The sequence below is a fragment of the Salmo salar genome, chromosome 28 (genome assembly GCF_965601325.2).
Source record: "Salmo salar chromosome 28, fSalSal1, whole genome shotgun sequence".
NCBI classification, from domain to species: Eukaryota; Metazoa; Chordata; class Actinopteri; order Salmoniformes; family Salmonidae; genus Salmo; species Salmo salar.
In genome coordinates this window covers 14,050,075-14,077,714 of record NC_138318.1, presented here as the reverse complement: position 1 = coordinate 14,077,714, position 27,640 = coordinate 14,050,075, and the positions used below count along the sequence as shown (strand labels likewise).

At 41.4% G+C, this 27,640-nt stretch overlaps 1 protein-coding gene across 4 annotated transcripts in view; it reads left to right on the top strand.

The window, feature by feature from the left end:
- Nucleotides 1-27,640, top strand: part of sap30bp (SAP30 binding protein) — a 47,977-nt gene that overhangs the window by 7,314 nt on the left and 13,023 nt on the right. For all 4 annotated transcript variants that reach the window (XM_014179512.3, XM_014179511.3, XM_014179510.3 and 1 more), the window contains exons 2-4: nucleotides 9,597-9,715; nucleotides 9,849-9,893; nucleotides 16,441-16,483. In XM_014179512.3, coding sequence (XP_014034987.1) covers nucleotides 9,597-9,715; nucleotides 9,849-9,893; nucleotides 16,441-16,483 — 207 coding nt within the window. The remainder of the gene's footprint in view (nucleotides 1-9,596; nucleotides 9,716-9,848; nucleotides 9,894-16,440; nucleotides 16,484-27,640) is intronic.

Below are 27,640 nucleotides of genomic sequence, written 5' to 3'. Positions count from 1 at the left end.
TTTACTATTATAATAAAGGGAAAATCTAAATACAAATTACATATTTCTCAGGCATTTATTTTGTTGATGTATTGAAACCTTACCGAACCGTGACAGCGCTGTGTACCGTACCGTGAGTTTTGTGAACCGTTTCACCCCTAGTGTGTGTGTGTGTGTGTGTGTGTGTGTGTGTGTGTGTGTGTGTGTGTGTGTGTGTGTGTGTGTGTGTGTGTGTGTGTGTGTGTGTGTGTGTGTGTGTGTGTGTGTGTGTGTGTGTGTGTGTGTGTGTGTGTGTGTGTGTGTACAGTTGAATTCGGAAGTTTACATACACTTAGGTTGGAGTCATTAAAACTCGGTTTTCAACCAGTCTACAAATTTCTTGTTTTAACAAACTATAGTTTTGGCAAGTCGGTTAGGACATCTACTTTGTGTATGACACAAGTAGTTTTTCCAACAATTGTTTACAGACAGATTATTTCACTTATAATTCACTGTATCACAATTCCAGTGGGTCAGAATTTTACATACACTAAGTTGACTGTGCCTTTAAACAGCTTGGAAAATTCCAGAAAACATGTCATGGCTTTTGAAGCTTATGATAGGCTAATTGACATAATTTGAGTCAATTGGAGGTGTACCTGTGGATGTATTTCAAGGCCTACCTTCAAACTCAGTGCCTCTTTGCTTGACATCATGGGAAAATCTAAAGAAATCAGCCAAAAATTGTACACCTCCACAAGTCTGGTTCATCTTTGGGAGAAATTTCCAATCTCCTGAAGGTACCACGTTCATCTGTACACACAATAGTACGCAAGTATAAACACCATGGGACCATGCAGCCGTCATACTGCTCAGGAAGGAGACACGTTCTGTCTCCTAGAGATGAACGTACTTTGGTGCGAAAAGTGCAAATCAATCCCAGAACAACAGCAAAGGACCTTGTGAAGATTCTGGAGGAAACAGGTACAAAAGTATCTATAGCCACAGTACAACGAGTCCTATATCGACATAACCTGAAAGGCTGCTCAGCAAGGAAGAAGCCACTGCTCCAAAACTACCATAGAAAAGCCAGACTACGGTTTGCAACTGCACATGGGGAAAAAGATGGTACTTTTTGGAGAAATGTCCTCTGGTCTGATGAAACAAAAATAGAACTGTTTGGCCATAATGACCATCATTATGTTTGGAGGAAAAAGGGGGAGGCTTGCAAGCCGAAGAACACCATCCAAACTGTGAAGCATGGGGGTGGCAGCATCATGTTGTGGGGGTGCTTTGCTGCAGGAGAGACTAGTGCACTTCACAAAATAGATGGCATCATGAGGTAGGAAAATGATGTGGATATATTGAAGCAACATCTCAAGGCATCAGTCAGGAACTTAAAGCTTGGTCGCAAATGGGTCTTCCAAATGGACGATGACCCCAAGGATACTTCCAAAGTTGTAAATGGCATTTGGACAACAAGGGTCAAGGTATTGGAGTGGCCATCACAAAGCCCTGACCTCAATCCTATAGAAAATGTGTGGGCCAAACTGGAAAAGCGTGTGTGAGCAAGGAGGCCTACAAACCTGACTCAGTTACACCAGCTCTGTCAGGAGGAATGGGCCAAAATTCACCCAACTTATTGTGGGAAGCTTGTGGAAGGCTACCCAAAACGTTTGACCCAAGTTAAACAATTTAAAGGCAATGCTACCAAATACTAATTGAGTGTATGTAAACTTCTGACCCACTGGGAATGTGCTGAAAGAAATAAAAGTCAAAATAAATCATTCTTTCTACTATTATTCTGACATTTTATATTCTTAAAATAAAGTGGTGATCCTAACTGACCTAAAACAGGGAATCTTTACTAGGTATTAAATGTCAGGAATTGTGGAAAACTGAGTTTAAATGTATTTGGCCAAGGTGTATGTAAACTTCCGACTTCAACTTATATATGTATGTATGTATGTATGTGTGTATGTATGTGTGTGTGTGTGTGTGTGTGGGTGTGTGTGTGTGTAGTATGAGAGTATGCAGGCTATGGAAGAACTGGCATATTTTCAGCTCCCAGGAATGGTGCATTTGAGCAATAAGGCCCGAGGGGGTGTGGTATATGGCCAAAATAGCACAGCTAAGGACTGTTCTTATGCATGACGCAACGCGGAGTGCCTGGATACAGCCCTTAGCCGTGCTATATAGGCCTTATGCCACAAACCCCCGAGGTGCCTTATTTCTTTTATAAACCGGTTGCCAACAGTAAGGAAATTAAGGACACATTTTAAATGAAATGTTTTTATAAATAACTTCTGACAATACATTGCAGTTGGTCCAGAACAAAGCAGCGCATATCACACCTAAATGTAGACAGAGGAAAAGTGTCAGTCTCTCCTGGTTCAAAGTTGGGAAGAGATTAACTGCATCACTATTGGTCTTTGTGTGAGGTATTGATGTGTTGAAGGTACCAAACTGTAAGCCAAGACAGCAGCTACTCTTCCTGGGGTCCAGCAACATTAAGGCAGTTATATACAATAAAAAATATTACATTTCATAACACTTTTCACAACACGTTAAGTGTGTGCCCTCAGGCCACTACTCTACTACCACATACAGTGCATTCGGAAAGTATCAGTTCAGACCGTTTCTCTTTTTTCACATTTAGTTACATTACAGCATTATTCTATAATGGATACAATTATTTTTCCCACTCGAAATCTACACACAATACCCCATAATGACAAAGTGAAAACAGGTTTTTAGAAATGTTTGCAAATGTATTAAAAATAAAAAACAAATGCCTTATTTACATAAGTATTCACCCCCTTTGCTATGAGACTCGAATTTGAGCTCAGGATTTTGTCGAGGCACAGATATGGGGAAAGGTACCAAAACATTTCTGCAGCATTGAAGGTCCTCAAGAACACAGTGGCCTCCATCATTCTTAAATGGAAGAAGTTTGGAACGACCAAGACTCTCCCTAGAGCTGGCCGCCTGGCCAAACTGAGCAATCGGGGGAGAAGGACCTTGGTCAGGGAGGTCACTCTGACAGAGCTCCGGAGTTCCTTTGTGGAGATGGGAGAAACTTCCAGAAGGACAACCATCTCTGCAGTACTCCACCAATTAGGCCTTTGTGGTAGAGTGGCCAGAAAGAAGCCACTCCTCATTAAAAGGCACATGACAGCCCACTTGGAGTTTGGCAAAAGGCACCGAAAGACTCTCAGACCATGAGAAACAAGATTCTCTGGTCTGCTGAAACCAAGATTGAACTCTTTGTCCTGAATGCCAAGCATCACATCTGGAGGAAACCTGGAACCATCACTAAGGTGAAGCTTTGTGGTGGCAGCATCATGCTGTGGGGATGTTTTCAGCTGCAGGGACTGGGAGTCTAGTCAGGATCAAGAGAAAGACGAACTGAGCAAAGTACAAAGAGATACTTGATGAAAACCTGCTCCGGAGTGCTCATGACCTCAGCATGGGGAGAAGGTTCACCTTCCAACAGGACAACAACCCTAAGCACCCTGCCGAGACAATGCAGTAGTGGCTTCGGGACAAGTCTCTGAATATCCTTGAGTGGCCCAGCCAGAGCCTGGACTTAAACCCAATCGAACATCTCTGGAGAGACCTGAAAATAGCTGTGCAGCGACGCTCCCCATCCAACCTGACAGAGCTCGAAAGGATCTGCTGAGAAGAATGGGAGAAATTCCCCAAATACAGTTGTGCCAAGCTTGTAGCGTCATACCCAAGAAGACTCGGTGCTTCAACAAAGTACCGAGGAAAAGATCTGAATACTTATGTAAATGTGATATTTCAGTTTATTTATAATAAATTTAGCAAAAAATTCAAAAACAGTTATGGAACTATTTAATCCATTTTAGAATACGGCTGTAACGTAACAATGTGGAAAATGTCAAGGGGTCTGAATACTTTGAATGTATCAGCAATACAAAATCCGTGTGTGTTATGTGTATGTGTCCCATCACAGTCCCTGCTGTTCCCTAAGGTGTATTTTTGTTTTTTAAATCTGATTCTACTGCTTGCATCAGTTAGCTGATATGGAATAGTTTCATGTAGCCATGGCTCCATTTAGCACTGTGAAGAGACCTCTGGTGGCATGTCTTGTGGGGTATGCATGGGTGTCCGAACTGTGTGCTGATAGTTTAAACGGTGCATTCAGCATGTCATTACTTCTTACAAAACCAAGTAGTGATGAAGTCAATTTCTCCTCTTCTTTGAGTCATGAGAGATTGACATGCATATTATTAATGTAAGCTCTCTGTGTACATTTACGGGCCAGTCTTGCTGCCCTGTTTTAGAAAAATTACAATTTTCCCAAAGTCCCTCTTTGTGGCACCTGACCACATGACTTGACAGTAGTCTAGGTGTGACACAACTAAGGCCTGTAGGGCATGCCTTGTTGATGTTGGTAAGTAGGCTGAGCGGCGCTTTATTATGGACAGATTTCTCCCCATTTTAGCTACTGTTGTATCAACATATTTTGACCATGACAGTTTACAACCCAGGGTTACTCCAAGAAGTTTAGTCACCTCAACTTGCTCAAAGCCAGTGGCATGTCATTAATAAAGATTGAAAAAATCGCCTAGACAGCTGCCCTGGGGAATTCCTGATTTTACCTGGATTATGTTAGACAGGATTCCATTAAAGAATACCCTCTGTGTTCTGTTCGACAGGTAACTCTTTATCCACAACACGTACGTTTCTCCAGCAACAGACAATGATCGATAATGTCAAAAGCTGCACTGAAGTCTAACAAAACAGCTCCCACAATCCTTTTTATTATCAATTTCTCTCAACCAATCATCAGTTATTTGTGTAAGTGCCTTGCATGTTGAAGTCCTTCCCTATATGTGTGCTGAAAGTCTCAATTTGTTTACTGTAATATAGCATTGTTTCTGGTCAAACACAATTTTCCCAAAAGTTTACTACGGGTTGGTAACAGTTTGATTTGGTCGGCTATTTGAACCTGTAAGGGGTGCTTTAGTATTCTTGGATAGCGGAATGACTTGCTTCTCTCCAGGCCTTAGGGCACACAGTTCGTTGTAGGCTTCAGTCATTTTCCATCCAAGTTGTCAGACCCTTGTCATTGTTGATATACAACACTTTCACCTCGTCCTCACTCCACTTTTCAGAATTCAAAATTATAATGCTTGTCTTTCATAATTTGTTCAGTTTTACTTGGTAGTGTCAGTGTTTGTTGTTGGCATGTTACAAAGGGAAAGCCAGCTGCAAGCCTTCCAGATGAGCTAAATGCCTTCCAAGCTCGTTTCAATGCTAGCAACACTGAACCATACATGAGAGCACCAACTGTTCCAGACAACTGTGTTATCCCACTCCGTAGCCGATGTGAGTAAGACCTTTTAAACAGGTTAACATTCTCAAGGCTGCAGGACCAGAAGGATTACCAGGATGTGTACTCAGTATGCGCAGACCAGCTGGCAAGTGTCTTTACTGATATTTTAAATCTCTCCCTGACTAGGGCTGGGCGGTATACCGCATTTTACTATATACCGGTATTGATGCACGGACCAATTAGATTTTTTACTTGACCTTCTATAATGGTGGTTCAATGTTTGATTTGTTAAATGTGATACGCATCTCCAGTGCATATAATGTCAGTTTTTATAGTGTACGCCGTTTGCTTCTTGAGTCATCTCGCTCCCACTCTTGCTGCTGCATGCTGCTAACCACAATAAGCCCTGTCACTCAAGGAGAGAGCAGTTGCGCAACCACTGAGTCAGGAGCACTTCCTTGCCGTTCACTCCAAATGGTCAGATGGATGCAAGAATGTTGGTGACATGCTGCTTTCCACAAGAGTTCTATAATTACACTTTGTTTCTGTATCTTACGGTCTGCAAACTACTGGTTGCTAGTTTGTCTTTTCTTTGCAAGGTGTTGCTAAAGTGTGTTCGCAGCTAATGCTAATCGCAAGTTGGCAGGCTAGCTAGCTTACTAAATGTCCTGAGTCAGAGCAAACATATATAGTTAGCTAATACTGCCTGGTACCAGTGCTGGTGTAGGCCTAGGTATGCATGTTTGTGCAACATCTTATCAGAGAGGAATAGGCAAACGCATGAATATGTTGGCTGGCTAGCTAGCTACATGAAGTATGAAAATATGTAATGCAACATCTAATTAGGGTCACCTGGAAACACTGACAAACTTTGGTTCCTACCCTGTCAATCATTTCTCACTGGCTTATTAATTTGTTGTCATGTCAAACAACAATGTATTCAAGTTGCTGCCCACTATGTTTGAAAAATTATCATATTTCCATCATTCCAACAGTTCAATTAACTAGGCCTAGATTTTTTTGGCCCATATCATGCTGCATGGCACAGTGTGGAAATTGACAAATGCTGAAAGTGAGTGCGGGCAAAAATAAATTCAGCATCTCCACTTAGGCAAAAAAGATAGTTCTATAATGAAGAACAGTGTCTTGCAGGATTCAATAGTTGGAATTGTAAGAGTTGTTGCCCTGTTTTCGGCAATTGTCATTTTAATGGGATCCAGAAAGAACAAACAAAAACCTGTCCTCAAACATTTACATCAAAAAGTACAAAGTTATGGGAAAAGACACAACATCCACATCAAATGTAATATTTTTCTTGATCAAATAACATGGAAACCTACTTTTTGTTCAGTATTTATTTACCATCCTTACAAACCATTAAATGTACAGTGCATTTGGAAAGTATTTAGACCCCATGACTTTTTCCACATTTTTGTTACATTTCAGCCTTATTCTAAAATTGATTACATTTTCTTCCCTCATCAATCTACACACACTACCCCATAATGAAAAACAGAAATGGAGTATTTACATAAGTATTCAGACCCTTTACTCAGTACATGCTCGATTCTGCTTGGGTATGACGCTACAAGATTGTCACGCCTGTATTTGGGGAGTTTCTCCCATTTCTTCTCTACAGATCCTCTCAAGCTCTGTCAGGTTGGATGAGGAGCGTTGCTGCACAGCTCCTTTCAGGTCTCTCCAGAGATGGTTTCATCAGACCAGCGACTCTTGTTTCTCATGGTCTGAGAGTCCTTTAGGTGTCTTTTGGCAAACTCCAAGCGGGTTGTTGCACCTTTTACTAAGGAGTGTCTTCTGTCTGGCCACTCTACCATAAAGGCCTAATGGGTGGAGTGCTGCAGAGATGGTTGTCCTTCTGGAAGGTTCTCCAATCTCCTCAGAGGAACTCTGGAGCTCTGTCAGGGTGACCATCGGGTTCTTGGTCACCTCCCTAACCAAGGCCCTTCTCCCCAGATTGCTCAGTCTTGGTGGTTCCAAATGTCCAATCAATTGAATTTACCACAGGTGGACTGCAATCAAGTTGTAGAAACATCGATGTTCAATGGAAACAGGATGCACTTGAGCTCAATTTTGAGTCTCATAGCAAAGGGTCTGAATACTTATGTAAAGGTATCTGTTTTTTTACTTTTAATACATTTGCAAAAATGACAACCTGTTTTTTCGCTTTGTTATTATGGGGTATTGCGTATAGATTAAGGATTTTGTATTTATTTATCACATTGTAGAATAAGGCTAACGTAACGTTACTGTATTGTCATCTAGGTTTAACTGTAGATTTGCCATCACCATGAAGAAACACAATGCACAATACAGTAATTGAGTACATTGAGACATCACGTGATTTGTGATGTGGCTCAGTTGGTAGAGAATGGTGCTTGCAATGCTAGGGTTGTGGGTTCGATTCCCACTGGGGACCAGCATGAAAAGTTATGCACTCACTACTGTAAGTTGCTCTGCATAAGAGCATCTACGAAAATGGAAAAGGAATGAATAGACCGTTTCAGTTTTCACATAGAAATAAGTTCCATTTGCAGAGTATTTCAAGAAACTGGAAAACATATCAATGAACTATATTTATATTCCAGAAGTATTATCATTAACTGTTTTGTACTTAAAATGATTAGAGTCAAGTTACAAATGCTGGTAAACACTCAACTACATTTAGTTTAAATTTGTTCACTAAAGTAGTGCAATGGGCTTTTACTAGTGCTATATTGGCAGACCGATACAGATGTTTTCAGTGCGGGGAATCCCTGACCGTCTGTAATACCTACATGTTTCAGGCAGACCAGTATAGTCCCTGTGTCCAAGAATGCCAAGGGAACCTGTCTAAATGACTATTGCCCCGTAGCACTCACATCTGTAGCCATGAAACGGTTTGAAAGTATGGTCAAGGCTCACATCAACACCATCACCCTGGACCCACTCCAATTCGCATACCGCCCCAATAGAGCCACAGATGACGCAATCTCTATTGCACTCCATACTGCCCTTTCTCACCTGGACAAAAGGAACACCTATGTGAGAATGCTGTTCATTGACTACAGCTCAATGTTCAACACCATAGTGCCCTCTCAGCTCATCACTGAGCTAAGGACCCTGAGACTAAACACCTCCCTCCGCAACTGGATCCTGGGCTTCCTGACAGGCCGCCCCCAGGTGGTGAGGGTAGGTAACACACCCGCCACGCTGACGCAACACGGGGCCCTCAGGTGTACGTGCTTAATCCCCTCCTGTACTCCATGTTTACCCACGACTGCTTAGCTGCGCAACACCATCATTAAGTTTGGCGACAACACGGCGGTGGTAGACCTGATTATAGACGACGATGAGACCGCCTATAGGGAGGAGGTCAGAGACCTGGCAGCGTGGTGCCAGGACAACAACCTCTCCCTCAACGCCAGCAAGACAAAGGAGCTGATCGTGGACTGCGGGAAAAGGAGGGCCAAGCAGGTCGAGAGCTTCAAGTTCCTGTGTCCACATCACTAAGGACCTAACATGGTCCAAACACACCAACACAGTCGTAAGACAATGCCTCTCCCCCCTCAGGAGGCTGAAATGATTTGTCATGGGCCCTCAGAACCTCAAAGTTCTGCAGCTGCAGTATCGAGAGTATCTTGACTGGCTGCATCACTGTTTTGGCATGGCAACTGCTTGGCATGGCAACTGCTTGGCATCTGACCGACAGGGTAGTGTGTATGTCCCAGTACATCACTCCTTGTATTATATAGTCTCGTTATTTTATTGTTACTAGTTGCTTTTTTTATTTTCAGCAAATGTTTCCTACTTTTTAACGGCGTTGTTGGGAAGGGCTCGTAAGTAAACATTTCACAGTAAAGTCTACACTTGTTGTATTCGGCGTATGTGACGAGTAACATTTTATTTGCGATCCGGGGGTCCTTGGGACGTCCCTAACCCACTTTGAAGTTGACATTTTTAAATAGTTACGGTTAGGTAAGAGTTGTGGTAAGGTTAGGGTTTAGGGTAGAGATGTCACAAGGATACCGGACTAACCTTTGCTGAGCTCGTTCAGCTGTTAACAGGGTTTTGCGCATGCGTCAGGTGATATAAATCAGACAGGCATTGCCAGGGGGAAAAAAAACGGGTCAATATTACTTTCCTGTAGATATGTTTGTCTAAAATATCTATTGGCATAATGACCAACCAGTAAAGTACGTTGAAAAAAATGTTTTTTTATTATAGTGTCAAAAAAATAGAGGCTAACCAATCTCAGCTTGATATTAGGTCAGGAAGCCGGCAACTGAATACTGCAATGTTTCCAACGTGATAACCAAGCTCTGTCATTCTGCAGAGGGCCATGGAGTAGGTCTGGTGTCTGCTGCCTACGGAGAGGACGACATTAGCCGGATTGAGGATGGCGACGACAAGGCATCTGGAGACGAGGACAGTGGGGAGAGCTCCCGTAACTCAGTCAGTTCTCTATATCTTTCCAATTTAGTCAGTCTCTTTCCCACAGCACCCTGCTAGAGGTATTTGTCAGCGGTGCACATGAGTGTGTGGGGTCACTCCGGGATGTTAACCATTGGCATTCTTGTCTTCATAGGAAATGGAAGAGTCTGATGAGGGCGGAGACACAGATGATTATAAGGTATTTTAACCCCCCCCCCCGGTTTTGATATGGTTTGTACTTTTGAAATGTTTGTTCGTGGTTCATGGGGCTAACCAATATTGTCTCTGGGGGTGCAAAGAAAAGCAAGGATTTTGTTAAACGGATGGTAGTGCCACTAGGTGGTAGTGTTGAGCTATAATGTTTTGTCTCTATTCACCGATACTAGTACAGAGCGGAATAAACAACATCCCTTATTTCAAGTTAAGTATAGCTTGGTTGTGCACACTGATGCAAAGGTTTTTCATATAAACTTTGAATTATAGTTATCATGTTTAAATCCGCACCAATAAGAACAAGCTTGATAAAGATGTGGCATTTTAAAGGTGCATACCATTCTGAATAGTGAGACTCAGACGAGCAGGGTTGTACCCTCAGCCAGCCCCACCCTGATAGTGCAGCAGTCAGTGTTTGAGCTGGAACAGCGCGTTAGATGGACTATATGCCAGTTTCCTGCCACGGTAGTTGATGCAGGTCAGGAGGGCTTGATGCTGCTCGAAGAAACAATCATTACAGGGCTTGGGCCACATAATGCCATAGTATCCTGTGTGGGTCCGACAATTAGCAACTCTATGATCAGGCCATGAATGCATTATGTCTGCAGAACTATAGCGTTTCACAACATGGGGGGGGGGGGGGAATCAGGTGGAGGACTGGTGAGATGTTGTGTGTCTGTCAGAGGTAGAGTTGCGGTAAACTGATCCAGAACCTGCCATAAAATGTAATCGGGTGTGTTTTCACTGGCTACTACTACTATACTCCCACTCTCGTGAGTTTGGTTTATATTTTGCTACTGCTGCCCTATACACCAGAGTCCCACTATTTATTATGAGTTATGCCTTGTCAGACACACCATTGACCCCCACTTTGTCCTAAGAGCTGAACCCGTTATCTATGTGCTAAGTCTGTTTCAACTGCGTTGAGGTGCAGCAGGCCCTTTCCTATGTCTTTTTCTAGTCATATAGAGTTGGTTTAGACGAGGCTAGTTTCTGTAAGAGATATCTAGGAGAAGGCTCTCGTGTGAAAGTTAAACACTGCTTACTGGTAATCTAAGGGAGTTAAACGCGTCTCCAACTCTTAGCCAAACTATTGAGTAATAGCTTGGTTGGTTACACAGACATGATTTATCAATCTACTGTTTTCACTTAGGGCCTGAAAATGCGATGGCTTTGATTAGATTGGATTTCATAATTAATTTTGTTCATAGAGAAAGACTTAAAATGCCATATCTGAGTTATAGATGTACTTTTGTGTCATATAACAGTAATAATGGAATGGATTTATAGAGGTGATTCATTTATATAACGTAATGGAGATGTTGGGATACTTTCATTGTGGCCTGCTTCCATTTGAATGGCTTGGGGTGGGCTTGGGCTAATGCCACAGACGACAAGAACCATATAACCAACACTCCCTCTCCCCTTTTTCAGTGAGAAAGCGATGGGTGGAGGGGTTGTCACCAAATGTGTCCGTGCCCTGGTAATCACATTTTGGCTCTTGATCGTGTCAGGGACAGAGTGGGGTAAGGGTTGAGAGGAGGGGGTTGTTTGATTGTGTCTCTTGCCCTCTCTCTACCCCCTTGACCTGTGTTTGGCCCATAGTGAAGACGCAGTAACCCAGAATAATTATTTGGCCCATAGTGAAGACGCAGTAACCCAGAATAATATGTTTGGCCCATAGTGAAGACGTAGTAACCCAGAATAATATGTTTGGCCCATAGTGAAGACGTAGTAACCCAGAATAATATGTTTGGCCCATAGTGAAGACGTAGTAACCCAGAATAATATGTTTGGCCCATAGTGAAGACGCAGTAACCCAGAATAATATGTTTGGCCCATAGTGAAGACGTAGTAACCCAGAATAATGTGTTTGGCCCATAGTGAAGACGCAGTAACCCAGAATAATATGTTTGGCCCATAGTGAAGACGCAGTAACCCAGAATAATTATTTGGCCCATAGTGAAGACGCAGTAACCCAGAATAATTATTTGGCCCATAGTGAAGACGCAGTAACCCAGAATAATATGTTTGGCCCATAGTGAAGACGTAGTAACCCAGAATAATATGTTTGGCCCATAGTGAAGACGTAGTAACCCAGAATAATATGTTTGGCCCATAGTGAAGACGCAGTAACCCAGAATAATATGTTTGGCCCATAGTGAAGACGTAGTAACCCAGAATAATGTGTTTGGCCCATAGTGAAGACGCAGTAACCCAGAATAATATGTTTGGCCCATAGTGAAGACGCAGTAACCCAGAATAATGTGTTTGGCCCATAGTGAAGACGTAGTAACCCAGAATAATGTGTTTGGCCCATATTGAAGATGCAGTAACCCAGAATAATGTGTTTGGCCCATAGTGAAGGCGCAGTAACCCAGAATAATATGTTTGGCCCATAGTGAAGACGCAGTAACCCAGAATAATGTGTTTGGCCCATAGTGAAGACGTAGTAACCCAGAATAATGCGTTTGGCCCATATTGAAGATGCAGTAACCCAGAATAATATGTTTGGGCCATAGTGAAGACGCAGTAACCCAGAATAATATGTTTGGCCCATAGTGAAGATGTAGTAACCCAGAATAATATGTTTGGCCCATAGTGAAGACGCAGTAACCCAGAATAATATGTTTGGCCCATAGTGAAGATGTAGTAACCCAGAATAATATGTTTGGCCCATAGTGAAGACGCAGTAACCCAGAATAATATGTTTGGCCCATAGTGAAGACGCAGTAACCCAGAATAATGCGTTTGGCCCATAGTGAAGACGCAGTAACCCAGAATAATGTGTTTGGCCCATAGTGAAGGTGCAGTAACCCAGAATAATGTGTTTGGCCCATAGTGAAGACGCAGTAACCCAGAATAATGTGTTTGGCCCATAGTGAAGGTGCAGTAACCCAGAATAATGTGTTTGGCCATGCTGTTCTGTTGCTGTAATTCTCTCTCTGGCTGAAAGTATTTAGTATTTTATTAGGAACCCCATTAGCTGCTGCCAAGAGAGCCACTACTCTTCCTGGGGTCCAACCGGGATCAAAACAACAAAACAATAGTGTACCTACATTACCGTTCAAAAGTTTGGGGTCACTTAGAAATTTCCTTGTTTTTGAAAGAAAATCATTTTTTTTGTCCATTAAAATAACATCAAATTGATCAGATACAATGTTCAGTTTTCAGCTGTGCTAACATAATTGCAAAATGGTTATCTAATGATCAATTAGCCTTTTAAAATGATAAACTTCGATTAGCTAACACAACGTGCCATTGGAACACAGGAGTGATGGTTGCTGATAATGGGTCTCTGTATGCCTATTTAGATATTCCATTAAAAATCAGCCGTTTCCAGCTACAATAGTCATTTACAACATTAACAATGTCTACACTGTATTTCTGATCAATTTGATGTTATTTTAATGGACAAAAAAATGTGCTTTTCTTTCAACAAGAATTTCTAAGTGACCCCAAACTTTTGAACGGTAGTGTAAATATACTGAACAGCAATATAAATTCGAAGTGCAACAATTTCAAAGATTTTACTGAGTTATAGTTCATGTAAGGAAATCAGTCTAATGAAATTCATTCAGTCCTAATCTATGGATTTCACATGACTGGGAATACAGATATGCATCTATTGGTCACAGATACCTAGGATCAGATAACCAGTCAGTATCTGGTGTAACCATCATTTGCCACATGCGACGCGACACATTTCCTTTGCATAGATCAGGCTGTGGAATGTTGTCCCACTCCTCTTCAATGGCAGTGTGACATTGCTGGATATTGGCAGAAACTGGAACAAGCTGTTGTATACGTCAATCCAGAGCACCCCAAACATGCTCAATGGGTGACATGTCTGGTGAATATGCAGGCCACGGAAGAACTGGGGCATTTTCAGATCCTTGCGACACGGGGCTGTGCATAATGCTGAAACATGAGGTGATGGCAGAGGATGAATGGCACGACAATGGGCCTCAGGATCTCGTCACGGTATCTCTGTGAATTCAAATGGCCATCAATGAAATGCAGTTGTGTTCGTTGTCCGTAGCTTATGCCTGCCCATTGCATTACCCCACCGCCACCATGGGGCACTCTGTTCATAACATTGACATCAGCAAACCACTCACCCACACGATGCCATACACGTGATCTGTGGTTGTGTGGCCGGTTGGACATACTGACATATTCTCTAAAATGACAGAGGCTGCTTATAGTAAAGAAATGAACATTACATTCTCTGGCAACCGCTCTGGGGGACATTCCTGCAGTCAGCATGCTAATTGCACGCTCCCTCAAAACTTGAGACATCTGTGACAAAACTGCACATTATAAAGACCGAGTGACAGCAGTGAAGTTGCAGAGACAGGCTGCACAACAGGGAGGCAAAGAGGCACAGTTATAGTGTTGAGTTGTATCTCCAGTGGTGTTTTTACCTGTTGTATTTGTCTAACTCATGAGCTGGTTAAAAAAGGACTAGGACTATATTTCACTGGTACAGTAAACGTTGAGAAACGATGTACTATAGTGTACTGCCTAAGTTATGTGTCAGTAGCATTACTGCTTGTGTAAGTAGTCACAGGACGTTGTGTATTATAGAAATGTACAATGCTCCACCATTACAAATGTACAATATAAAAGGTACTATATTACAATACATACTACGTAATTGTTTTAATGTGTTGTGATATTGTACATTTTATATTGTACATTTCTATAATGCACAACGTCCCTGTTTGTATTGTTTTACACTGAATAAAAATGCATAAACTGAACATGTAAAGTGTTGGTCCCATGTTTCATGAGCTGAAATAATAGATCCAAGAAATGTTCCATACGCACAAAAAGCTTATTTCTCTAAAATGTTGTGCACAATTTTTTTTAACATCCCTGTTAGTGAGCATTTCTCCTTTGTCAAGATAATCCATCCACCTGACAGGTGTGGCATATCAAGAAACTGAATTAACAGCATGATCATTACACAGGTGGACCTTGTGCTGGGGACAATAAAAGGCTACTCTAAAATGTGCACTTTTGTCACACAACACAATGCCACAGATATCAAGTTTTGAGGGAGCGTGCAATTGGCATGCTGACTGCAGGAAAGTCCACCAGAGCTGTTGCCAGATAATTGAATGTTCATTTCTCTACCAGAAGCCACCTACAACATTTGTTTTAGAGAATTTGGCAGTACGTCCAACCGGCCTCAACCGCAGACAACGTGTAGCCACGCCAGCCCAGGACCTTCACATCCGGCTTCTTCATCTGCAGGATGTTCTGAGGGTCGGGTGGACTGTGAAGATATACAAAAATGATGCATCTTCACAGTCCACATTGTGCCATGTTTTTTTCTTTTTTCTATTTTTCTCTTTACTCAGATTTTACTGTGCTAGCTTGAATTACCTGATGTGGAAGAGCTTAATGTGTTCATAGCTCTGTGTACTGAACAAAAATATAAATGCAACAATTTCAAAGATTTGACTGAGTTACAGTTCATATAAGGAAATCCGTCAAATTAAATAAATTAAGAGAAATATGCTTTTTGTGCGTATGTAACATTCTTTGGGGGATTTTTTATATATTTCAGCTCATTAAACATGGGACCAACACACTTTACATGTTGCGTTTTATATTTTTGTTCAGTGTAGTATTGTGTTATGGACTTTGGGACTGAAGATAACTCTAATGGTACATCTTGTGGTGTAAGTATGGGTGTCTGAGCTGTGTGAACAGACAATTCAAACGCATCAATTGCTCTCACAATGACGAGTCGTGGTGCAGTCAATCTGTCATTCATTACAGTGAAATGGAAATTAATTCAGGGGTTCAAAAGAACCTCTGGTAAGCCATGTCTGCACTGTATCCTTCCTCCCCTTCCTTGCTCCTCCCATTGTTCTACTTAGTTTGGCCCTCTGCCCTCTTCAAGACAATTCTTGGATGTGTCCATGCAGTTGCTAGGTGACTGTGTGTGTGTGTGTGTGTGTGTGTGTGTGTGTGTGTGTGTGTGTGTGTGTGTGTGTGGTGTGTGTGTGTGTGTGTGTTCCATTGCCAGTGAATAGGAGCACTGTTTCTTTCTGCTGAACCTGTGTTATGCCCACAGTTCTGGCGAGGACAGGCCATATTTTCTAAGCAGCTCACATCACCCCACCTCCTGCCAAGCCCCTGCTTTCACAAGAATGTCCTGAAACTCCTGTAGCCACATGTTTGCCATGATACCATGAAGGCAATCTTATGCCAAACGACTGGTTTTGATGATAATGTTTTCAAAAGGATAAAAGCACAGTTTAAATAATCAGGAAACCTCGTTTTAGCCTACCTGTCACATCACCATGGCTGACAAACTTAATATCTTATTGCGGACCATTCTGCTGCTATTACCCTATTCTAATAGTTATCACTGTTAACTAGTGGTATAATTGGGGTAATTGATCACCATCAACAGTGATGTTATGCTGCCTGGAAATGTTGTCCCTCACATCCAGGACCGTGCATGGGTCTTTGACTGACGTTCAACCCCCCCCCCCCCCGTGTTATCTTTTCAGGAGATCCCAGAGGCAGAGAGGAAGGACCCCAATGAGTTGGTCGGTGAGTACACAAACAGACAAACGTGTTTAAGACACAGACACAATACAAACTTGGTGTGAAGTATTTAGATTGCGGCCATCAGCTGTTATACGCTCACTGTTACATTTATAATGCTATGGTCTAAATCAGGGGTACTCAACTCTTACCGTAATGAGGTCCAGAGCCTGCTGGTTTTATGTTGTAGGCTTAGGAGCGCATCGGAGAAGCCTTGTTCTATTTCAAGGGTAGGAGCGGCTTTTCTTCCATCACCCATGATCGAAGAGTAGCCTAGATATGCATTTTAGATCAGAGCAGAGCCGCTTGTAGACTCGTGTACATTTGTTGATATTCTTTGGTAGTTAGTTACTTGCCCAGTTCTAACTCATTTCTGGTCAGAAATTAGGGAGTGTTTGATTGACCACAACTAGAAATGTTTGTAATCTTTGACAAGCGAGTCACAGCTTTTTTTGTTGTTGTCTTAACTGTGTCTCAGCTCCCATTTTATAAAGGGAATAACAAATACCCTGTTGAAACTGGAGTAAACGTTGAAGTGATATTGATGAAAAAGATGCACCTGTTTCAGTAGCTGAAGTCGTGGCTCAAATGGTGTTTGCAGCCCTTAATTTAGCAAATTAGTAGGCCATATCAACTGCAAACATTTCTGCAATCAGTGCTTTCTTTTCCAGCTGTTGGGGAGAATGATGATCCGTAACAAACAGTGCCTGAGAAGGCCGTATTTTCTGATGGCCTGTCCTTAAACGCCAACACATCCTGACGAAATAAACACTGTGTGCCGCTGCTAATGAGCCTTTTTTAGACCTGGTAAACTGTTGATAAAATACCCATTACTGCTCCGAATGGTCACCTAATCAGGCCTAGGCCAGATTATTATTATTTCGGAAAGAAACATGCATTCAAAACACAAGGCTTTTTAGCGGTTATTGAAATGGCATTCACTGCGGTTTCAGCCTAGAATAGAATTCTATACTCATTAGAATAAAAATGATTGCATTGTGTTATAGTCTAGGTATGATGATTTTCTTGTCCCTAAAAAGCTTAATCAATTATGGAGGTTATTCAAATTAGTCTACATCACCAGAGTTTACAGCCCTCGAAAATAATTGTGTAGGCTACTCACTTGATAACAATACTTTCGTAATTGCACTGTGTTGTTGTAGCCTAGGTAGAATAATGTTCTTGTCTAAAACGTAGGCCTAATTAGTAGTGGACCTTTACATGTCCAGGACTGTAGAGCGCAGCCTGGAGGAGTGCACAGATATGCCATTTCGTAACCTTTTTTTTTATTGCACAATATATATTTTTTTGCTAATGAGTGGTCTAATATGTAGCTTCTTACGCAAGCCTGGCTGCTATTCCCCTTCACGGGAAATCCCAGGAAAAACTATAAGCTACAAAAGCTAAAGGAAATGTATTCTTAGCATTTTTTAAACTAGACCTAACCCAGTGTGTTATTATGGCCAGCTGGTCATAATTCTGACCACTATGTTATGTGCTATATTATGTAGCCTACTGGTCACAGTTAAGACCTCATCATAACCTGGTAATGATCACCTGACTACAGCTGGTCATAGTTAGGACCTCATCATAACCTGGTAATGACCACCTGACTACAGCTGGTCATAGTTAGGACCTCATCATAACCCGGTAATGACCACCTGACTACAGCTGGTCATAGTTAGGACCTCATCATAACCTGGTAATGACCACCTGACTACTGTGAAAAGTATTGGATATTGAAAACATTGTTCATTACATTTCTATTTGTTTCCATTGTCACCAATTACATTTTATATCTGCAACATATTGTTACATTTAAAATAAATAAAGCAACTGCATAAAACAAATCTGCATCACCATTTTTTCCAGATTTGCACACAGTAATTGTTTCATTCACCCAGACATTACATGCACGGACACTGGGACACATTGTTTTATTTTATTCATACGAGTTGTGTGACGGGTCAGATTTGCATTGAAGAGAATTAGTGCATTACAAATGTATCAATTTGAGATGTTAAAAGAACTTGAAAACGACATTCCTGAAGAAACTTTGTGGACTCAGCTGGCTAAAAACATTTCCAAAGTATTTCCATGGTATTACTAGCGTAGAGATGTCTTCAAAAAAAGAGCAACTTGCTCCTTACATACTTTGCGTCCTCCTCTACCACGGAGGTCAGGGGCATATTTTAGGACTTTGAGGGCCCACAACACATCACCTTCTTGCGTTTTCTGGCTTTTCATGACACTTAATGTAAGCATAAAAAAAATTACTAAATTAAGGATTGGCCTAATGTGAATATGCAGGACACGACAGAACAGTAACAGAGTGAAATATCATTAACAGTCAGAATCTATAAAACATCTCATTGTCTATGTCAATAGACCATGTCAAACTGCTCACATTTACTTACCAACTACAATGGATCACACACCAGTGGTAGCAAAGGCATGTTTGCTCCTCTGTCCCTTCATAGGATATCAGAATTAGACAGTAGTTGCATAATTACTTTTTTACTCGCCTCTAAATGATAAAGTTTTGCTTAATCCTAATACATGTTGTAATATTCAACAACTTTTTATAAACACCACTCCATAATGGGCTCCCGAGTGGCGTAGCCGTCTGAGGCACTGCATGTCAGTGCTAGAGGCGACACTACAGACACCCTGGTTCGAATCCAGGTTGTATCACAACTGGCCGTGACTGGGAGTCCCATAGGGCGGCGCACAATTGGCCCAGCGTCGTCCGGTTTGGCCGTCATTGTAAATAAGAATTTGTTCTTAACTGACTTGCCTAGTTAAATAAAAGATGCATTTAAATATATATATATATATATATATATATTAGGTTCCCCCAACAAAGGTGTCTTCTGAATCAGGACAAGGGTTTTGCACCTGAAAAGAAAAGGCGAGTTAAAATAGGGTTTTATTTGCTTTACAAACTTATTATTAGAAGCAGTGGTATTTCAATTGGATTTACTTACACTAAACTTAGAAAAATGGGTTCCAAAAGGGTTCTTGGGCTGTCCCCATAGAACTCTTTTGGGTTCCAGGTAGAACCCTCTGTGTAAAGGGTGCTACATGGAAACCAAAGGAATTCTACCTGGAACCAAAAGGGTTCTACATGGAACCAAAATTAGTTCTTCATAAGGTTCTCCTATGGGGACAGATGATTAACCCTTTTAGGTTCCCTGTGGCTCAGTTGGTAGAGCATGGTGTTTGCAACGCCAGCATAGTGCGTGCAACGCCAGGGTTGTGGGTTCGATTCCCACGGGGGGCCAGTACAAATGCATGAAAGTGAAATGTATGCATTCACTACTGTAAGTCGCTCTGGATAAGAGCGTCTGCTAAATGACTAAAATGTAAATGTAAAATGTAGATAGAACAAAAGTGCTATGAGTAAGATCAGGCAATCAAGGGCAGCTGAATAGCATGTCTCTTGGGGAATCCAGTTGCAGAGAAAAACATCAATGATCATCAGCATAGCTAGTACAAACCTACCTCTTACAAAGCTGGCTAGTAGGAATCAATACACATTGAGTAACAAACAGAAGAAAAAAAAACATTTTGCACAACTTGACTTTGGATTTAGGGAATGGTGTTGTTGCTCTCTCCTTTCCCTGGGATCTGGCAGAATAGGTAACTGAGTGGGTGGACAAGCACTGCTGTAGAGACGATGTATCAGGTCATTGACATGTTTCAGGAACTGTAGAGACATAGACAAATCATGATAAACCATTACTAAATTAGACTTAGCCTAGCATTGACGATGTTTCCCTTCAGCCATCTCGCAGGCAGGCAGACATACGGAGAGGGAGATAGCCTATGTTTTTCTCTATTTAGATTTCTTAGTCAGCTGACTGAATAACTCTGTACTCCTTCCCTTTGTTGACACCTCCATCCTTCCATCCAAGCTAGAAGATTCCTGCAAAAAAGAGAATCAAATTTAACAAGGCAGTTGAAAGTTGTAACATAAGGAATGTTGAGGGGGTGCATGATTAGGCAAAATGTATCTTATTGTCAAATACAAAATACACAAATACAAGGGTCCCCAGATAAATCAAGAAAAACTTAACAACCATATTGGGGGGTACACATTTCAAGAATTAGGTTAGCATAAAATGTTACACACACACTTCCTATACAGTGCATTCGGAAAGTATTCAGACCCCTTCCGCTTTTCCACATTTTGTTATATTACAGCCTTATTCTAAAATGGATTAAATAAATGTTTTTCCTCATCAATCTACACACAATAACCCATAATGACAAAGCCAAAGCAGGTTTTTAGAAATGTTTGCTAATTTTAAAAAAAACATGTAAATAAGGTATATGTATTCAGACCCTTTGCTACAAGACTCAAAATTGAGCTCCGGTGCATCCTGTTTCCATTGATCATCATTGATGTTTTTACAACTTGATTGGAGTCCTGCACCTCAGATTGCATCCCAAATAAATGTTTCACAGAGTTCAAGTAACAGACACATCTCAAAACAACTGTTCAGTAGAGACTGTGTGAATCAGGCCTTCATGGTCGAATTGCTGCAAAGAAACCACTACTAAAGGACACCAATAAGAAGTGACTTGCTTCAGCCAAGAAACACGAGAAATGGACATTAGACCGGTTGGAAATCTGTCCTTTGGTCTGATGAGTCCAAATTTTAGATGTTTGGTTCCAACCGCTGTGTGGGTGAACGGATAATCCCTGCATGTGTAGTTCCCACCGTGAAGCATGGAGGAGGTGGTGTGGGGGTGCTTTGCTGGTGACACTGTCAGTGATTTATTTGGAATTCAAGGCACACTTAACCAGCATGTCTACCACAGGATTCTGTAGCGATACGCCATCCCATCTGGTTTGCGCTTAGTGGGACTATCATTTGTTTTTCAACAGGACAAGAACCCAAAACACACCTCCAGGCTGTGTAAGGACTATTTGACCAAGGAGAGTGATGGAGTGCTGAATCAGATGACGTGGCCTCCACAATCACCCAACCTCAACCCAATTGAGGTGCTTTGGGATGAGTTGGAAGGAAAAGCAGCCAACAAGTGCTCAGCATATGTGGGAACTCCAAGACTGTTGGAAAAGCATTCCAGGTGAAATTGGTTGAGAGAATGGCAAACGTGTGCAAAGTGTCATCAAGGCAAAGGGTGACTACTTTGAAGAATCTCAAATATAAAATATATTTGGATTTGTTGAACACTTTCTTTGGTTACTACATGATTCCATATGTGCTATGTCATAGTTTTGATGTCTTCACTATTATTGTACAATGTAGAAAATAGTTAAAATAAAGAAAAACCCTGGAATGACTAGGTGTGTCAACTTTTGACTGGTACTGTATGTAAATGTGATATTTTATTTTTTAATTGTCGCAAACGTTTCAAAAAACCTGTTTTTGCTTTGTCATTATGGGTATTGTGCGTAGATTGATGAGGAGGAAAACTTTTTAATCTATTTCAGATTAAGGCTGTAACGAAATGTGGAAAACGTTAACGGTGTGAATACTCTGAAGGCACTGTGTGTATTTATCAACCATCTCACTCATACTCAGTTAGCGTGAAACAATGTTGACATGACAATGTTTTCTAAAGTTATTGTGATCATCTCGCTCACACACACACACACATTTACTGTCATTAACTAAACGTATATCAAAATGTCAAAACGTTAGCTAGCGACAACTGGTAAAAATGAAAATGTTCCAATTTCCATGTCGATGGAGGATAAGCCAGAAAGCTAAAGTTAGCTAGCTGAAATTAGCCAGCTAGCTAAACTTTCCTTGACGTTCTTCTCTCCAACAAACCGCCACGTTACTTGCAAAAACAAAACAAGTATGCAGGAGAACAGGGACTACCACTTAGCAGTCATCTTTTGTGTACATTTCGAGAAACTATCGTTTCCCAGCGGTGGTGTTGTGTAGCCTACCAGGCGCTTTGTTCCAAACGTGCCGTATGGAATGTTGACGCACTGAGCAAGAGCAAGCAGGAATCCTGCCCGAGGAGATCTATTGCTGCGAGACTGATTCAAATCCAAATTTTAGCTGGAACTGATATGCCTACCTCCTTATTTAGCTACTGAAATTAAAATAAGCGTACTGCACGCATTATGTAAATTACTTAAAAGCTTTAAGGGATAATAACATTTTCATATTCTCAGGGTCAAATTCACGTGCAATAATTTAGTACTAATTATTAATGGACTTTTTTTTTTTAATCTAATTTTATTGGTCACATACACATGGTTAGCAGATGTTAATGCGAGTGTAGCGAAATGCTTGTGCTTTTACTTCCGACCATGCAGTAATATCTAACAAGTAATCTAACAATTTCACAACAACTACCTTATACACACGAGTGTAAAGAAATGAATAAGAATATGTACATATAAATATATGGATGAGTGATGGCCGAACGGCATAGGCAAGATGGTATAGAGTACAGTATATACATATGAGATGAGTAATGTAGGGTATGTAAACATTATATAAAGTGGCATTGTTTAAAGTGACTAGTGATACATTTATTACATCCAATATTTTATTATTAAGTGGCTAGAGATTTCGGTCTGTATGTTGGCAGGAGCCACTCAATGTTAGTGATGGCTGTTTAACAGTCTGATGGCCTTGAGATAGAAGCTGTTTTTCAGTCTCTCGGTCCCAGCTTTGATGCACCTGTACTGACCTCACCTTCTGGATGATAGCGGGGTGAACAGGCAGTGGCTCGGGTGGTTGTTGTCCTTGAGGATCTTTTTGGCCTTCCTGTGACATCGGGTGGTGTAGGTGTCCTGGAGGGCAGGTAGTTTGCCCCCGGTGATGCGTTGTGCAGACCTCACTACCCTCTGGAGAGCCTTACGGTTGTGGGCGGAGCAGTTGCCGTACCAGGCGGTGATACAGCCCGACAGGATGCTCTTGATTGTGCATCTGTAAAAGTTTGAGTGTTTTTGGTGACAAGCTAAAAATTATAGGGATAAAAATAGAGTTTTGTAAATCCTGGTGGATTGTACAGTGAGGGGAAAAAAGTATTTGATCCCCTGCTGACTTTGTACATTTGCCCACTGACAAAGAAATGATCAGTCTATAATTGTAATGGTAGATTTATTTGAACAGTGAGAGACAGAATAACAACAAAAAAATCCAGAGAAACGCATGTAAAAAATGTTATAAAATGATTTGCATTTTAATGAGGGAAATAAGTATTTGACCCCTCTGCAAAACATGACTTAGTACTTGGTGGCAAAACCCTTGTTGGCAGTCACAGAGGTCAGACGTTTCTTGTAGTTGGCCACCAGGTTTGCACACATCTCAGGAGAGATTTTGTCCCACTCCTCTTTTGCAGATCTTCATTAAGTCATTAAGGTTTCGAGGCTGACGTTTGGCAACTCGAACCTTCAGCTCCCTCCACAGATTTTCTATGGGATTAAGGTCTGGAGACTGGCTAGGCCACTCCAGGACCTTAATGTGCTTCTTCTTGAGCCACTCCTTTGTTGCCTTGGCCGTGTGTTTTGGATCATTGTCATGCTGGAATACCCATCCACGACCCATTTTCAATTCCCTGGCTGAGGGAAGGAGGTTCTCACCCAAGATTTGACGGTACATGGCCCCGTCCATCATCCCTTTGATGCGGTGAAGTTGTCCTGTCCCCTTAGCAGAAAAACAGCCCCAAAGCATAATGTTTCCACCTCCATGTTTGACGGTGGGGATGGTGTTCTTGGGGTCATAGGCAGCATTCCTCCTCCTCCAAACATGGCGAGTTGAGTTGATGCCAAAGAGCTCCAGTTTGGTCTCATCTGATCACAACACTTTCACCCAGTTGTCCTCTGAATCATTCAGATGTTCATTAGCAAACTTCAGACGGGCATGTATATGTGCTTTCTTGAGGAGGGGGACTTTGCGGGCGCTGCAGGATTTCAGTCCTTCACGGCATAGTGTGTTACCAATTGTTTTCTTGTTGACTATGCTCCCAGCTGCCTTGAGATCATTGACAAGATCTTCCCGTGTAGTTCTGGGCTGATTCCTCACCGTTCTCATGATTATTGCAACTCCATGAGGTGAGATCTTGCATGGAGCCCCAGGCCGAGGGAGATTGACAGTTCTTTTGTGTTTCTTCTATTTGCGAATAACCGCACCAACTGTTGTCACCTTCTCACCAAGCTGCTTGGCAATGGTCTTGTAGCCCATTCCAGCCTTGTGTAGGTCTACAATCTTGTCCCTAACATCCTTGGAGAGCTCTTTGGTCTTGGCCATGGTGGAGAGTTTGGAATCTGATTGATTGATTGCTTCTGTGGACAGGTGTCTTTTATACAGGTAACAAGCTGAGATTAGGAGCACTCCCTTTAAGAGTGAGCTCCTAATCTCAGCTCGTTACCTGTATAAAAGACACCTGGGAGCCAGAAATCTTTCTGATTGAGAGGGGGTCAAATACTTATTTCCCTCATTAAAATGCAAATCAATTTATAACATTTTTGACATGGATATTTTAAATAATTCTGAAAACAAATGCAGTTAGTCATAATAGAACATCAGAATTGCATTCACTGGAACAGAAGAAAATCTGCAACACAAACAGTGCAATGAACAGAAACAAAATATAGTCATTAGAAGCCAACACACAGCAACTTACCAAATATCATTAATTAAGTAAAAATTATTTCATTGTAATGCAGTTTTACAAAAAATTCACTGCTGTTAAAATGCATGTTTATTTTGCATGCTGGTAGCCTAGAACATCTGCTATGGAAGTGAATGTGCACTCTTCAATTGGGTGGACTGCAATAATGAAAAATACTGCCATAGCCTGTAGTAAAATCATGTATAGATTCTCTAAATAATGGACCCCCTCTGGTAGCTATAGGACTGCAGAGACTGTCACAAATGTTTGCTTTTAATGACCTAGCAAATTCCATTACTTGGAGGTGAGAAATCACAATTCTTAGTTTTTTGTTTGTTTTGATATTGGTATTTCATCACCTGCCAAATAACCTCCAAATGGCCCTACTCCTGAAACTAAACAGTTAATTTGGCCAGATGAACAGTTAATTTGGCCCGAGTACCAGTTGTCACTATGACAATAAACTCACCCTGAAAGCACTGAGTGGTCTGTGGTGTACCACCTTATTAATAGGCCTACAGTGTGCAGTAGGATGCGTTGATCAGTTGATTGACAGGTGTACTATAGATTGATAAACGGTCTGCTGGTGTGGATGCTTGCCAATGTTAAGTTATGTATAATTTATCATTATAGATATCCTTACAGTTATCGCCTTGGTGTGGATGGCCCTTGAGGGCTGTTCTTATTGCTTTTATAAAGTGGTTGCCAACATATTTAAAGAAAAAAGATTCATGACATGTTTTCATTAACTAAATTAGTAAATTCTGTTTATTTCATCCTTCCACCAAACGATATAGTCCGGGCAAAGGCCAGTAGTTAGTTCTGAAGTTGCTAACCAAATAGGCTGGTTGTTAATGATATTCTCATGTTTTGTTCATTCGGTTCATTCCACATTTCTTTGCTAAACAAATCCTTGGCATGTAGCTAGCTAGCAGAGGCCCAATGATGACGAAAGACAAGAACTGAAAAAATAAGGATTTAATAAATATTAATAAGCAACAACCAGCTGATTTGTCGACTCAATAAGATAGTTATAGAGGCTAGTTATAGAGGATAGCTAAGCTAACGTTACTTCTCCTTTGCTAGCTAGCCAACTAAAGCTAACACACAATCACATCAAGCAGCTGAAATGACAGCAAACTATGTGCATTTTCATTTGTTTTACCTTGGATATGTCCATTTAACGATCTTGATAAATGCATTATTTTGTGGAGAAAAAAACACTGCTTCGGTTAGGGATTCAATTTCGTTTTAACATTCTCACCCCTATTTTCAACCTCGTGGAGTGATTTTTATTTTTTTTTTTTTATTTCCCGACCCCGCATGGTAATTTATTTCTTAATAAGCTTAAACCTGATTAAACTTTGATTTTTCTAAAGGCTATTGATATTGTTTGTTCTCTCTCATTATTAGTCCCCTGGCTACCTTAATTTTTTTGGCAATTCAAACAACTTTTTGAAATGGAACTCTGTTACATTCATTGTTGAAAAAGCCATGTATAAAATGTTTTAAAGCGTAACTTTAGCCTATAGCCCAAAGTCATATTCATAGCCTATCGAAGGGAGAAGGGAATATTGCCAACATTTTTTTTAAACGCTAGACTAAGGATAGCTAAGAATTGTCCATTTATAAAAACCAAAAACAAATAAAAAGGTTTAGGCTATAGCCTAATGCCCATGCAACTGACAGAGAGAGAGAAACAATATTTTCTGACTGGACATTTTGTTCTGCTTTGGTGGAATTCTCTGCTCTGTCTGGCCTACAACTTCTCTTGCGTTCTGTATATAACATGTTTATTTAAATAGTCTATAGCAAATAGGAATGTGTCACTTGTCCCTGCTGTGCACTGCGAAACGCCAGTCAAGTTCACAATCGACGATGGCTATCAATCATCGTCGATAGACTGCTGTCGTGATATCGCCCAACCCTAAGCAGTACAATACGTCTTTGTTTGTTTTCAGACGGGGTAATTCAGGTTATAAATGTGCCACAGGAAACGGTCATACACCCGTTGGGCCTGTGAGTCATGTGGTCAACTTATACTCACTTGCAGGTACACAAGCGGTGGGCGTTGGTGCAGCATTAGCTGACGGAAGGTGTGTGTGTGTGTGGGTGTGTGTGCGGGGCGTGCGTGTGTGTGCTCTCGGAGCCAGGCAGGATATGAGTGTAACAAAAGCAGCAGCAGCAGGACGACAGGAGAGAACAGGGAGTGGCCCTGGCTGATACACACTGCCCTACAGTATTAGGCCATCAAACAGTAGCATGTACCCATCATACCTTCACTTCATCTACTGGGCATACTAGAGTCTGCTAATGCCAAAATAGAATGTCATACATGCTCTGTACAACCCCACCCCTTCTCCACATTACTCCAACAAAACAGACTGGGAAATTGACAAAAGCTTTTTGAAAAACACAGCCACTGTGTCTTAACTGTGACTCATCATCATGGCCTGAGACTGTCACTGTACATTCCATCCCTGGGCCAGTCTGTTCCACTGGGTTGGCTTCTGTTAGGAGGAAATGTCACAGAGTTCTGGTCTAAAGGTCTCA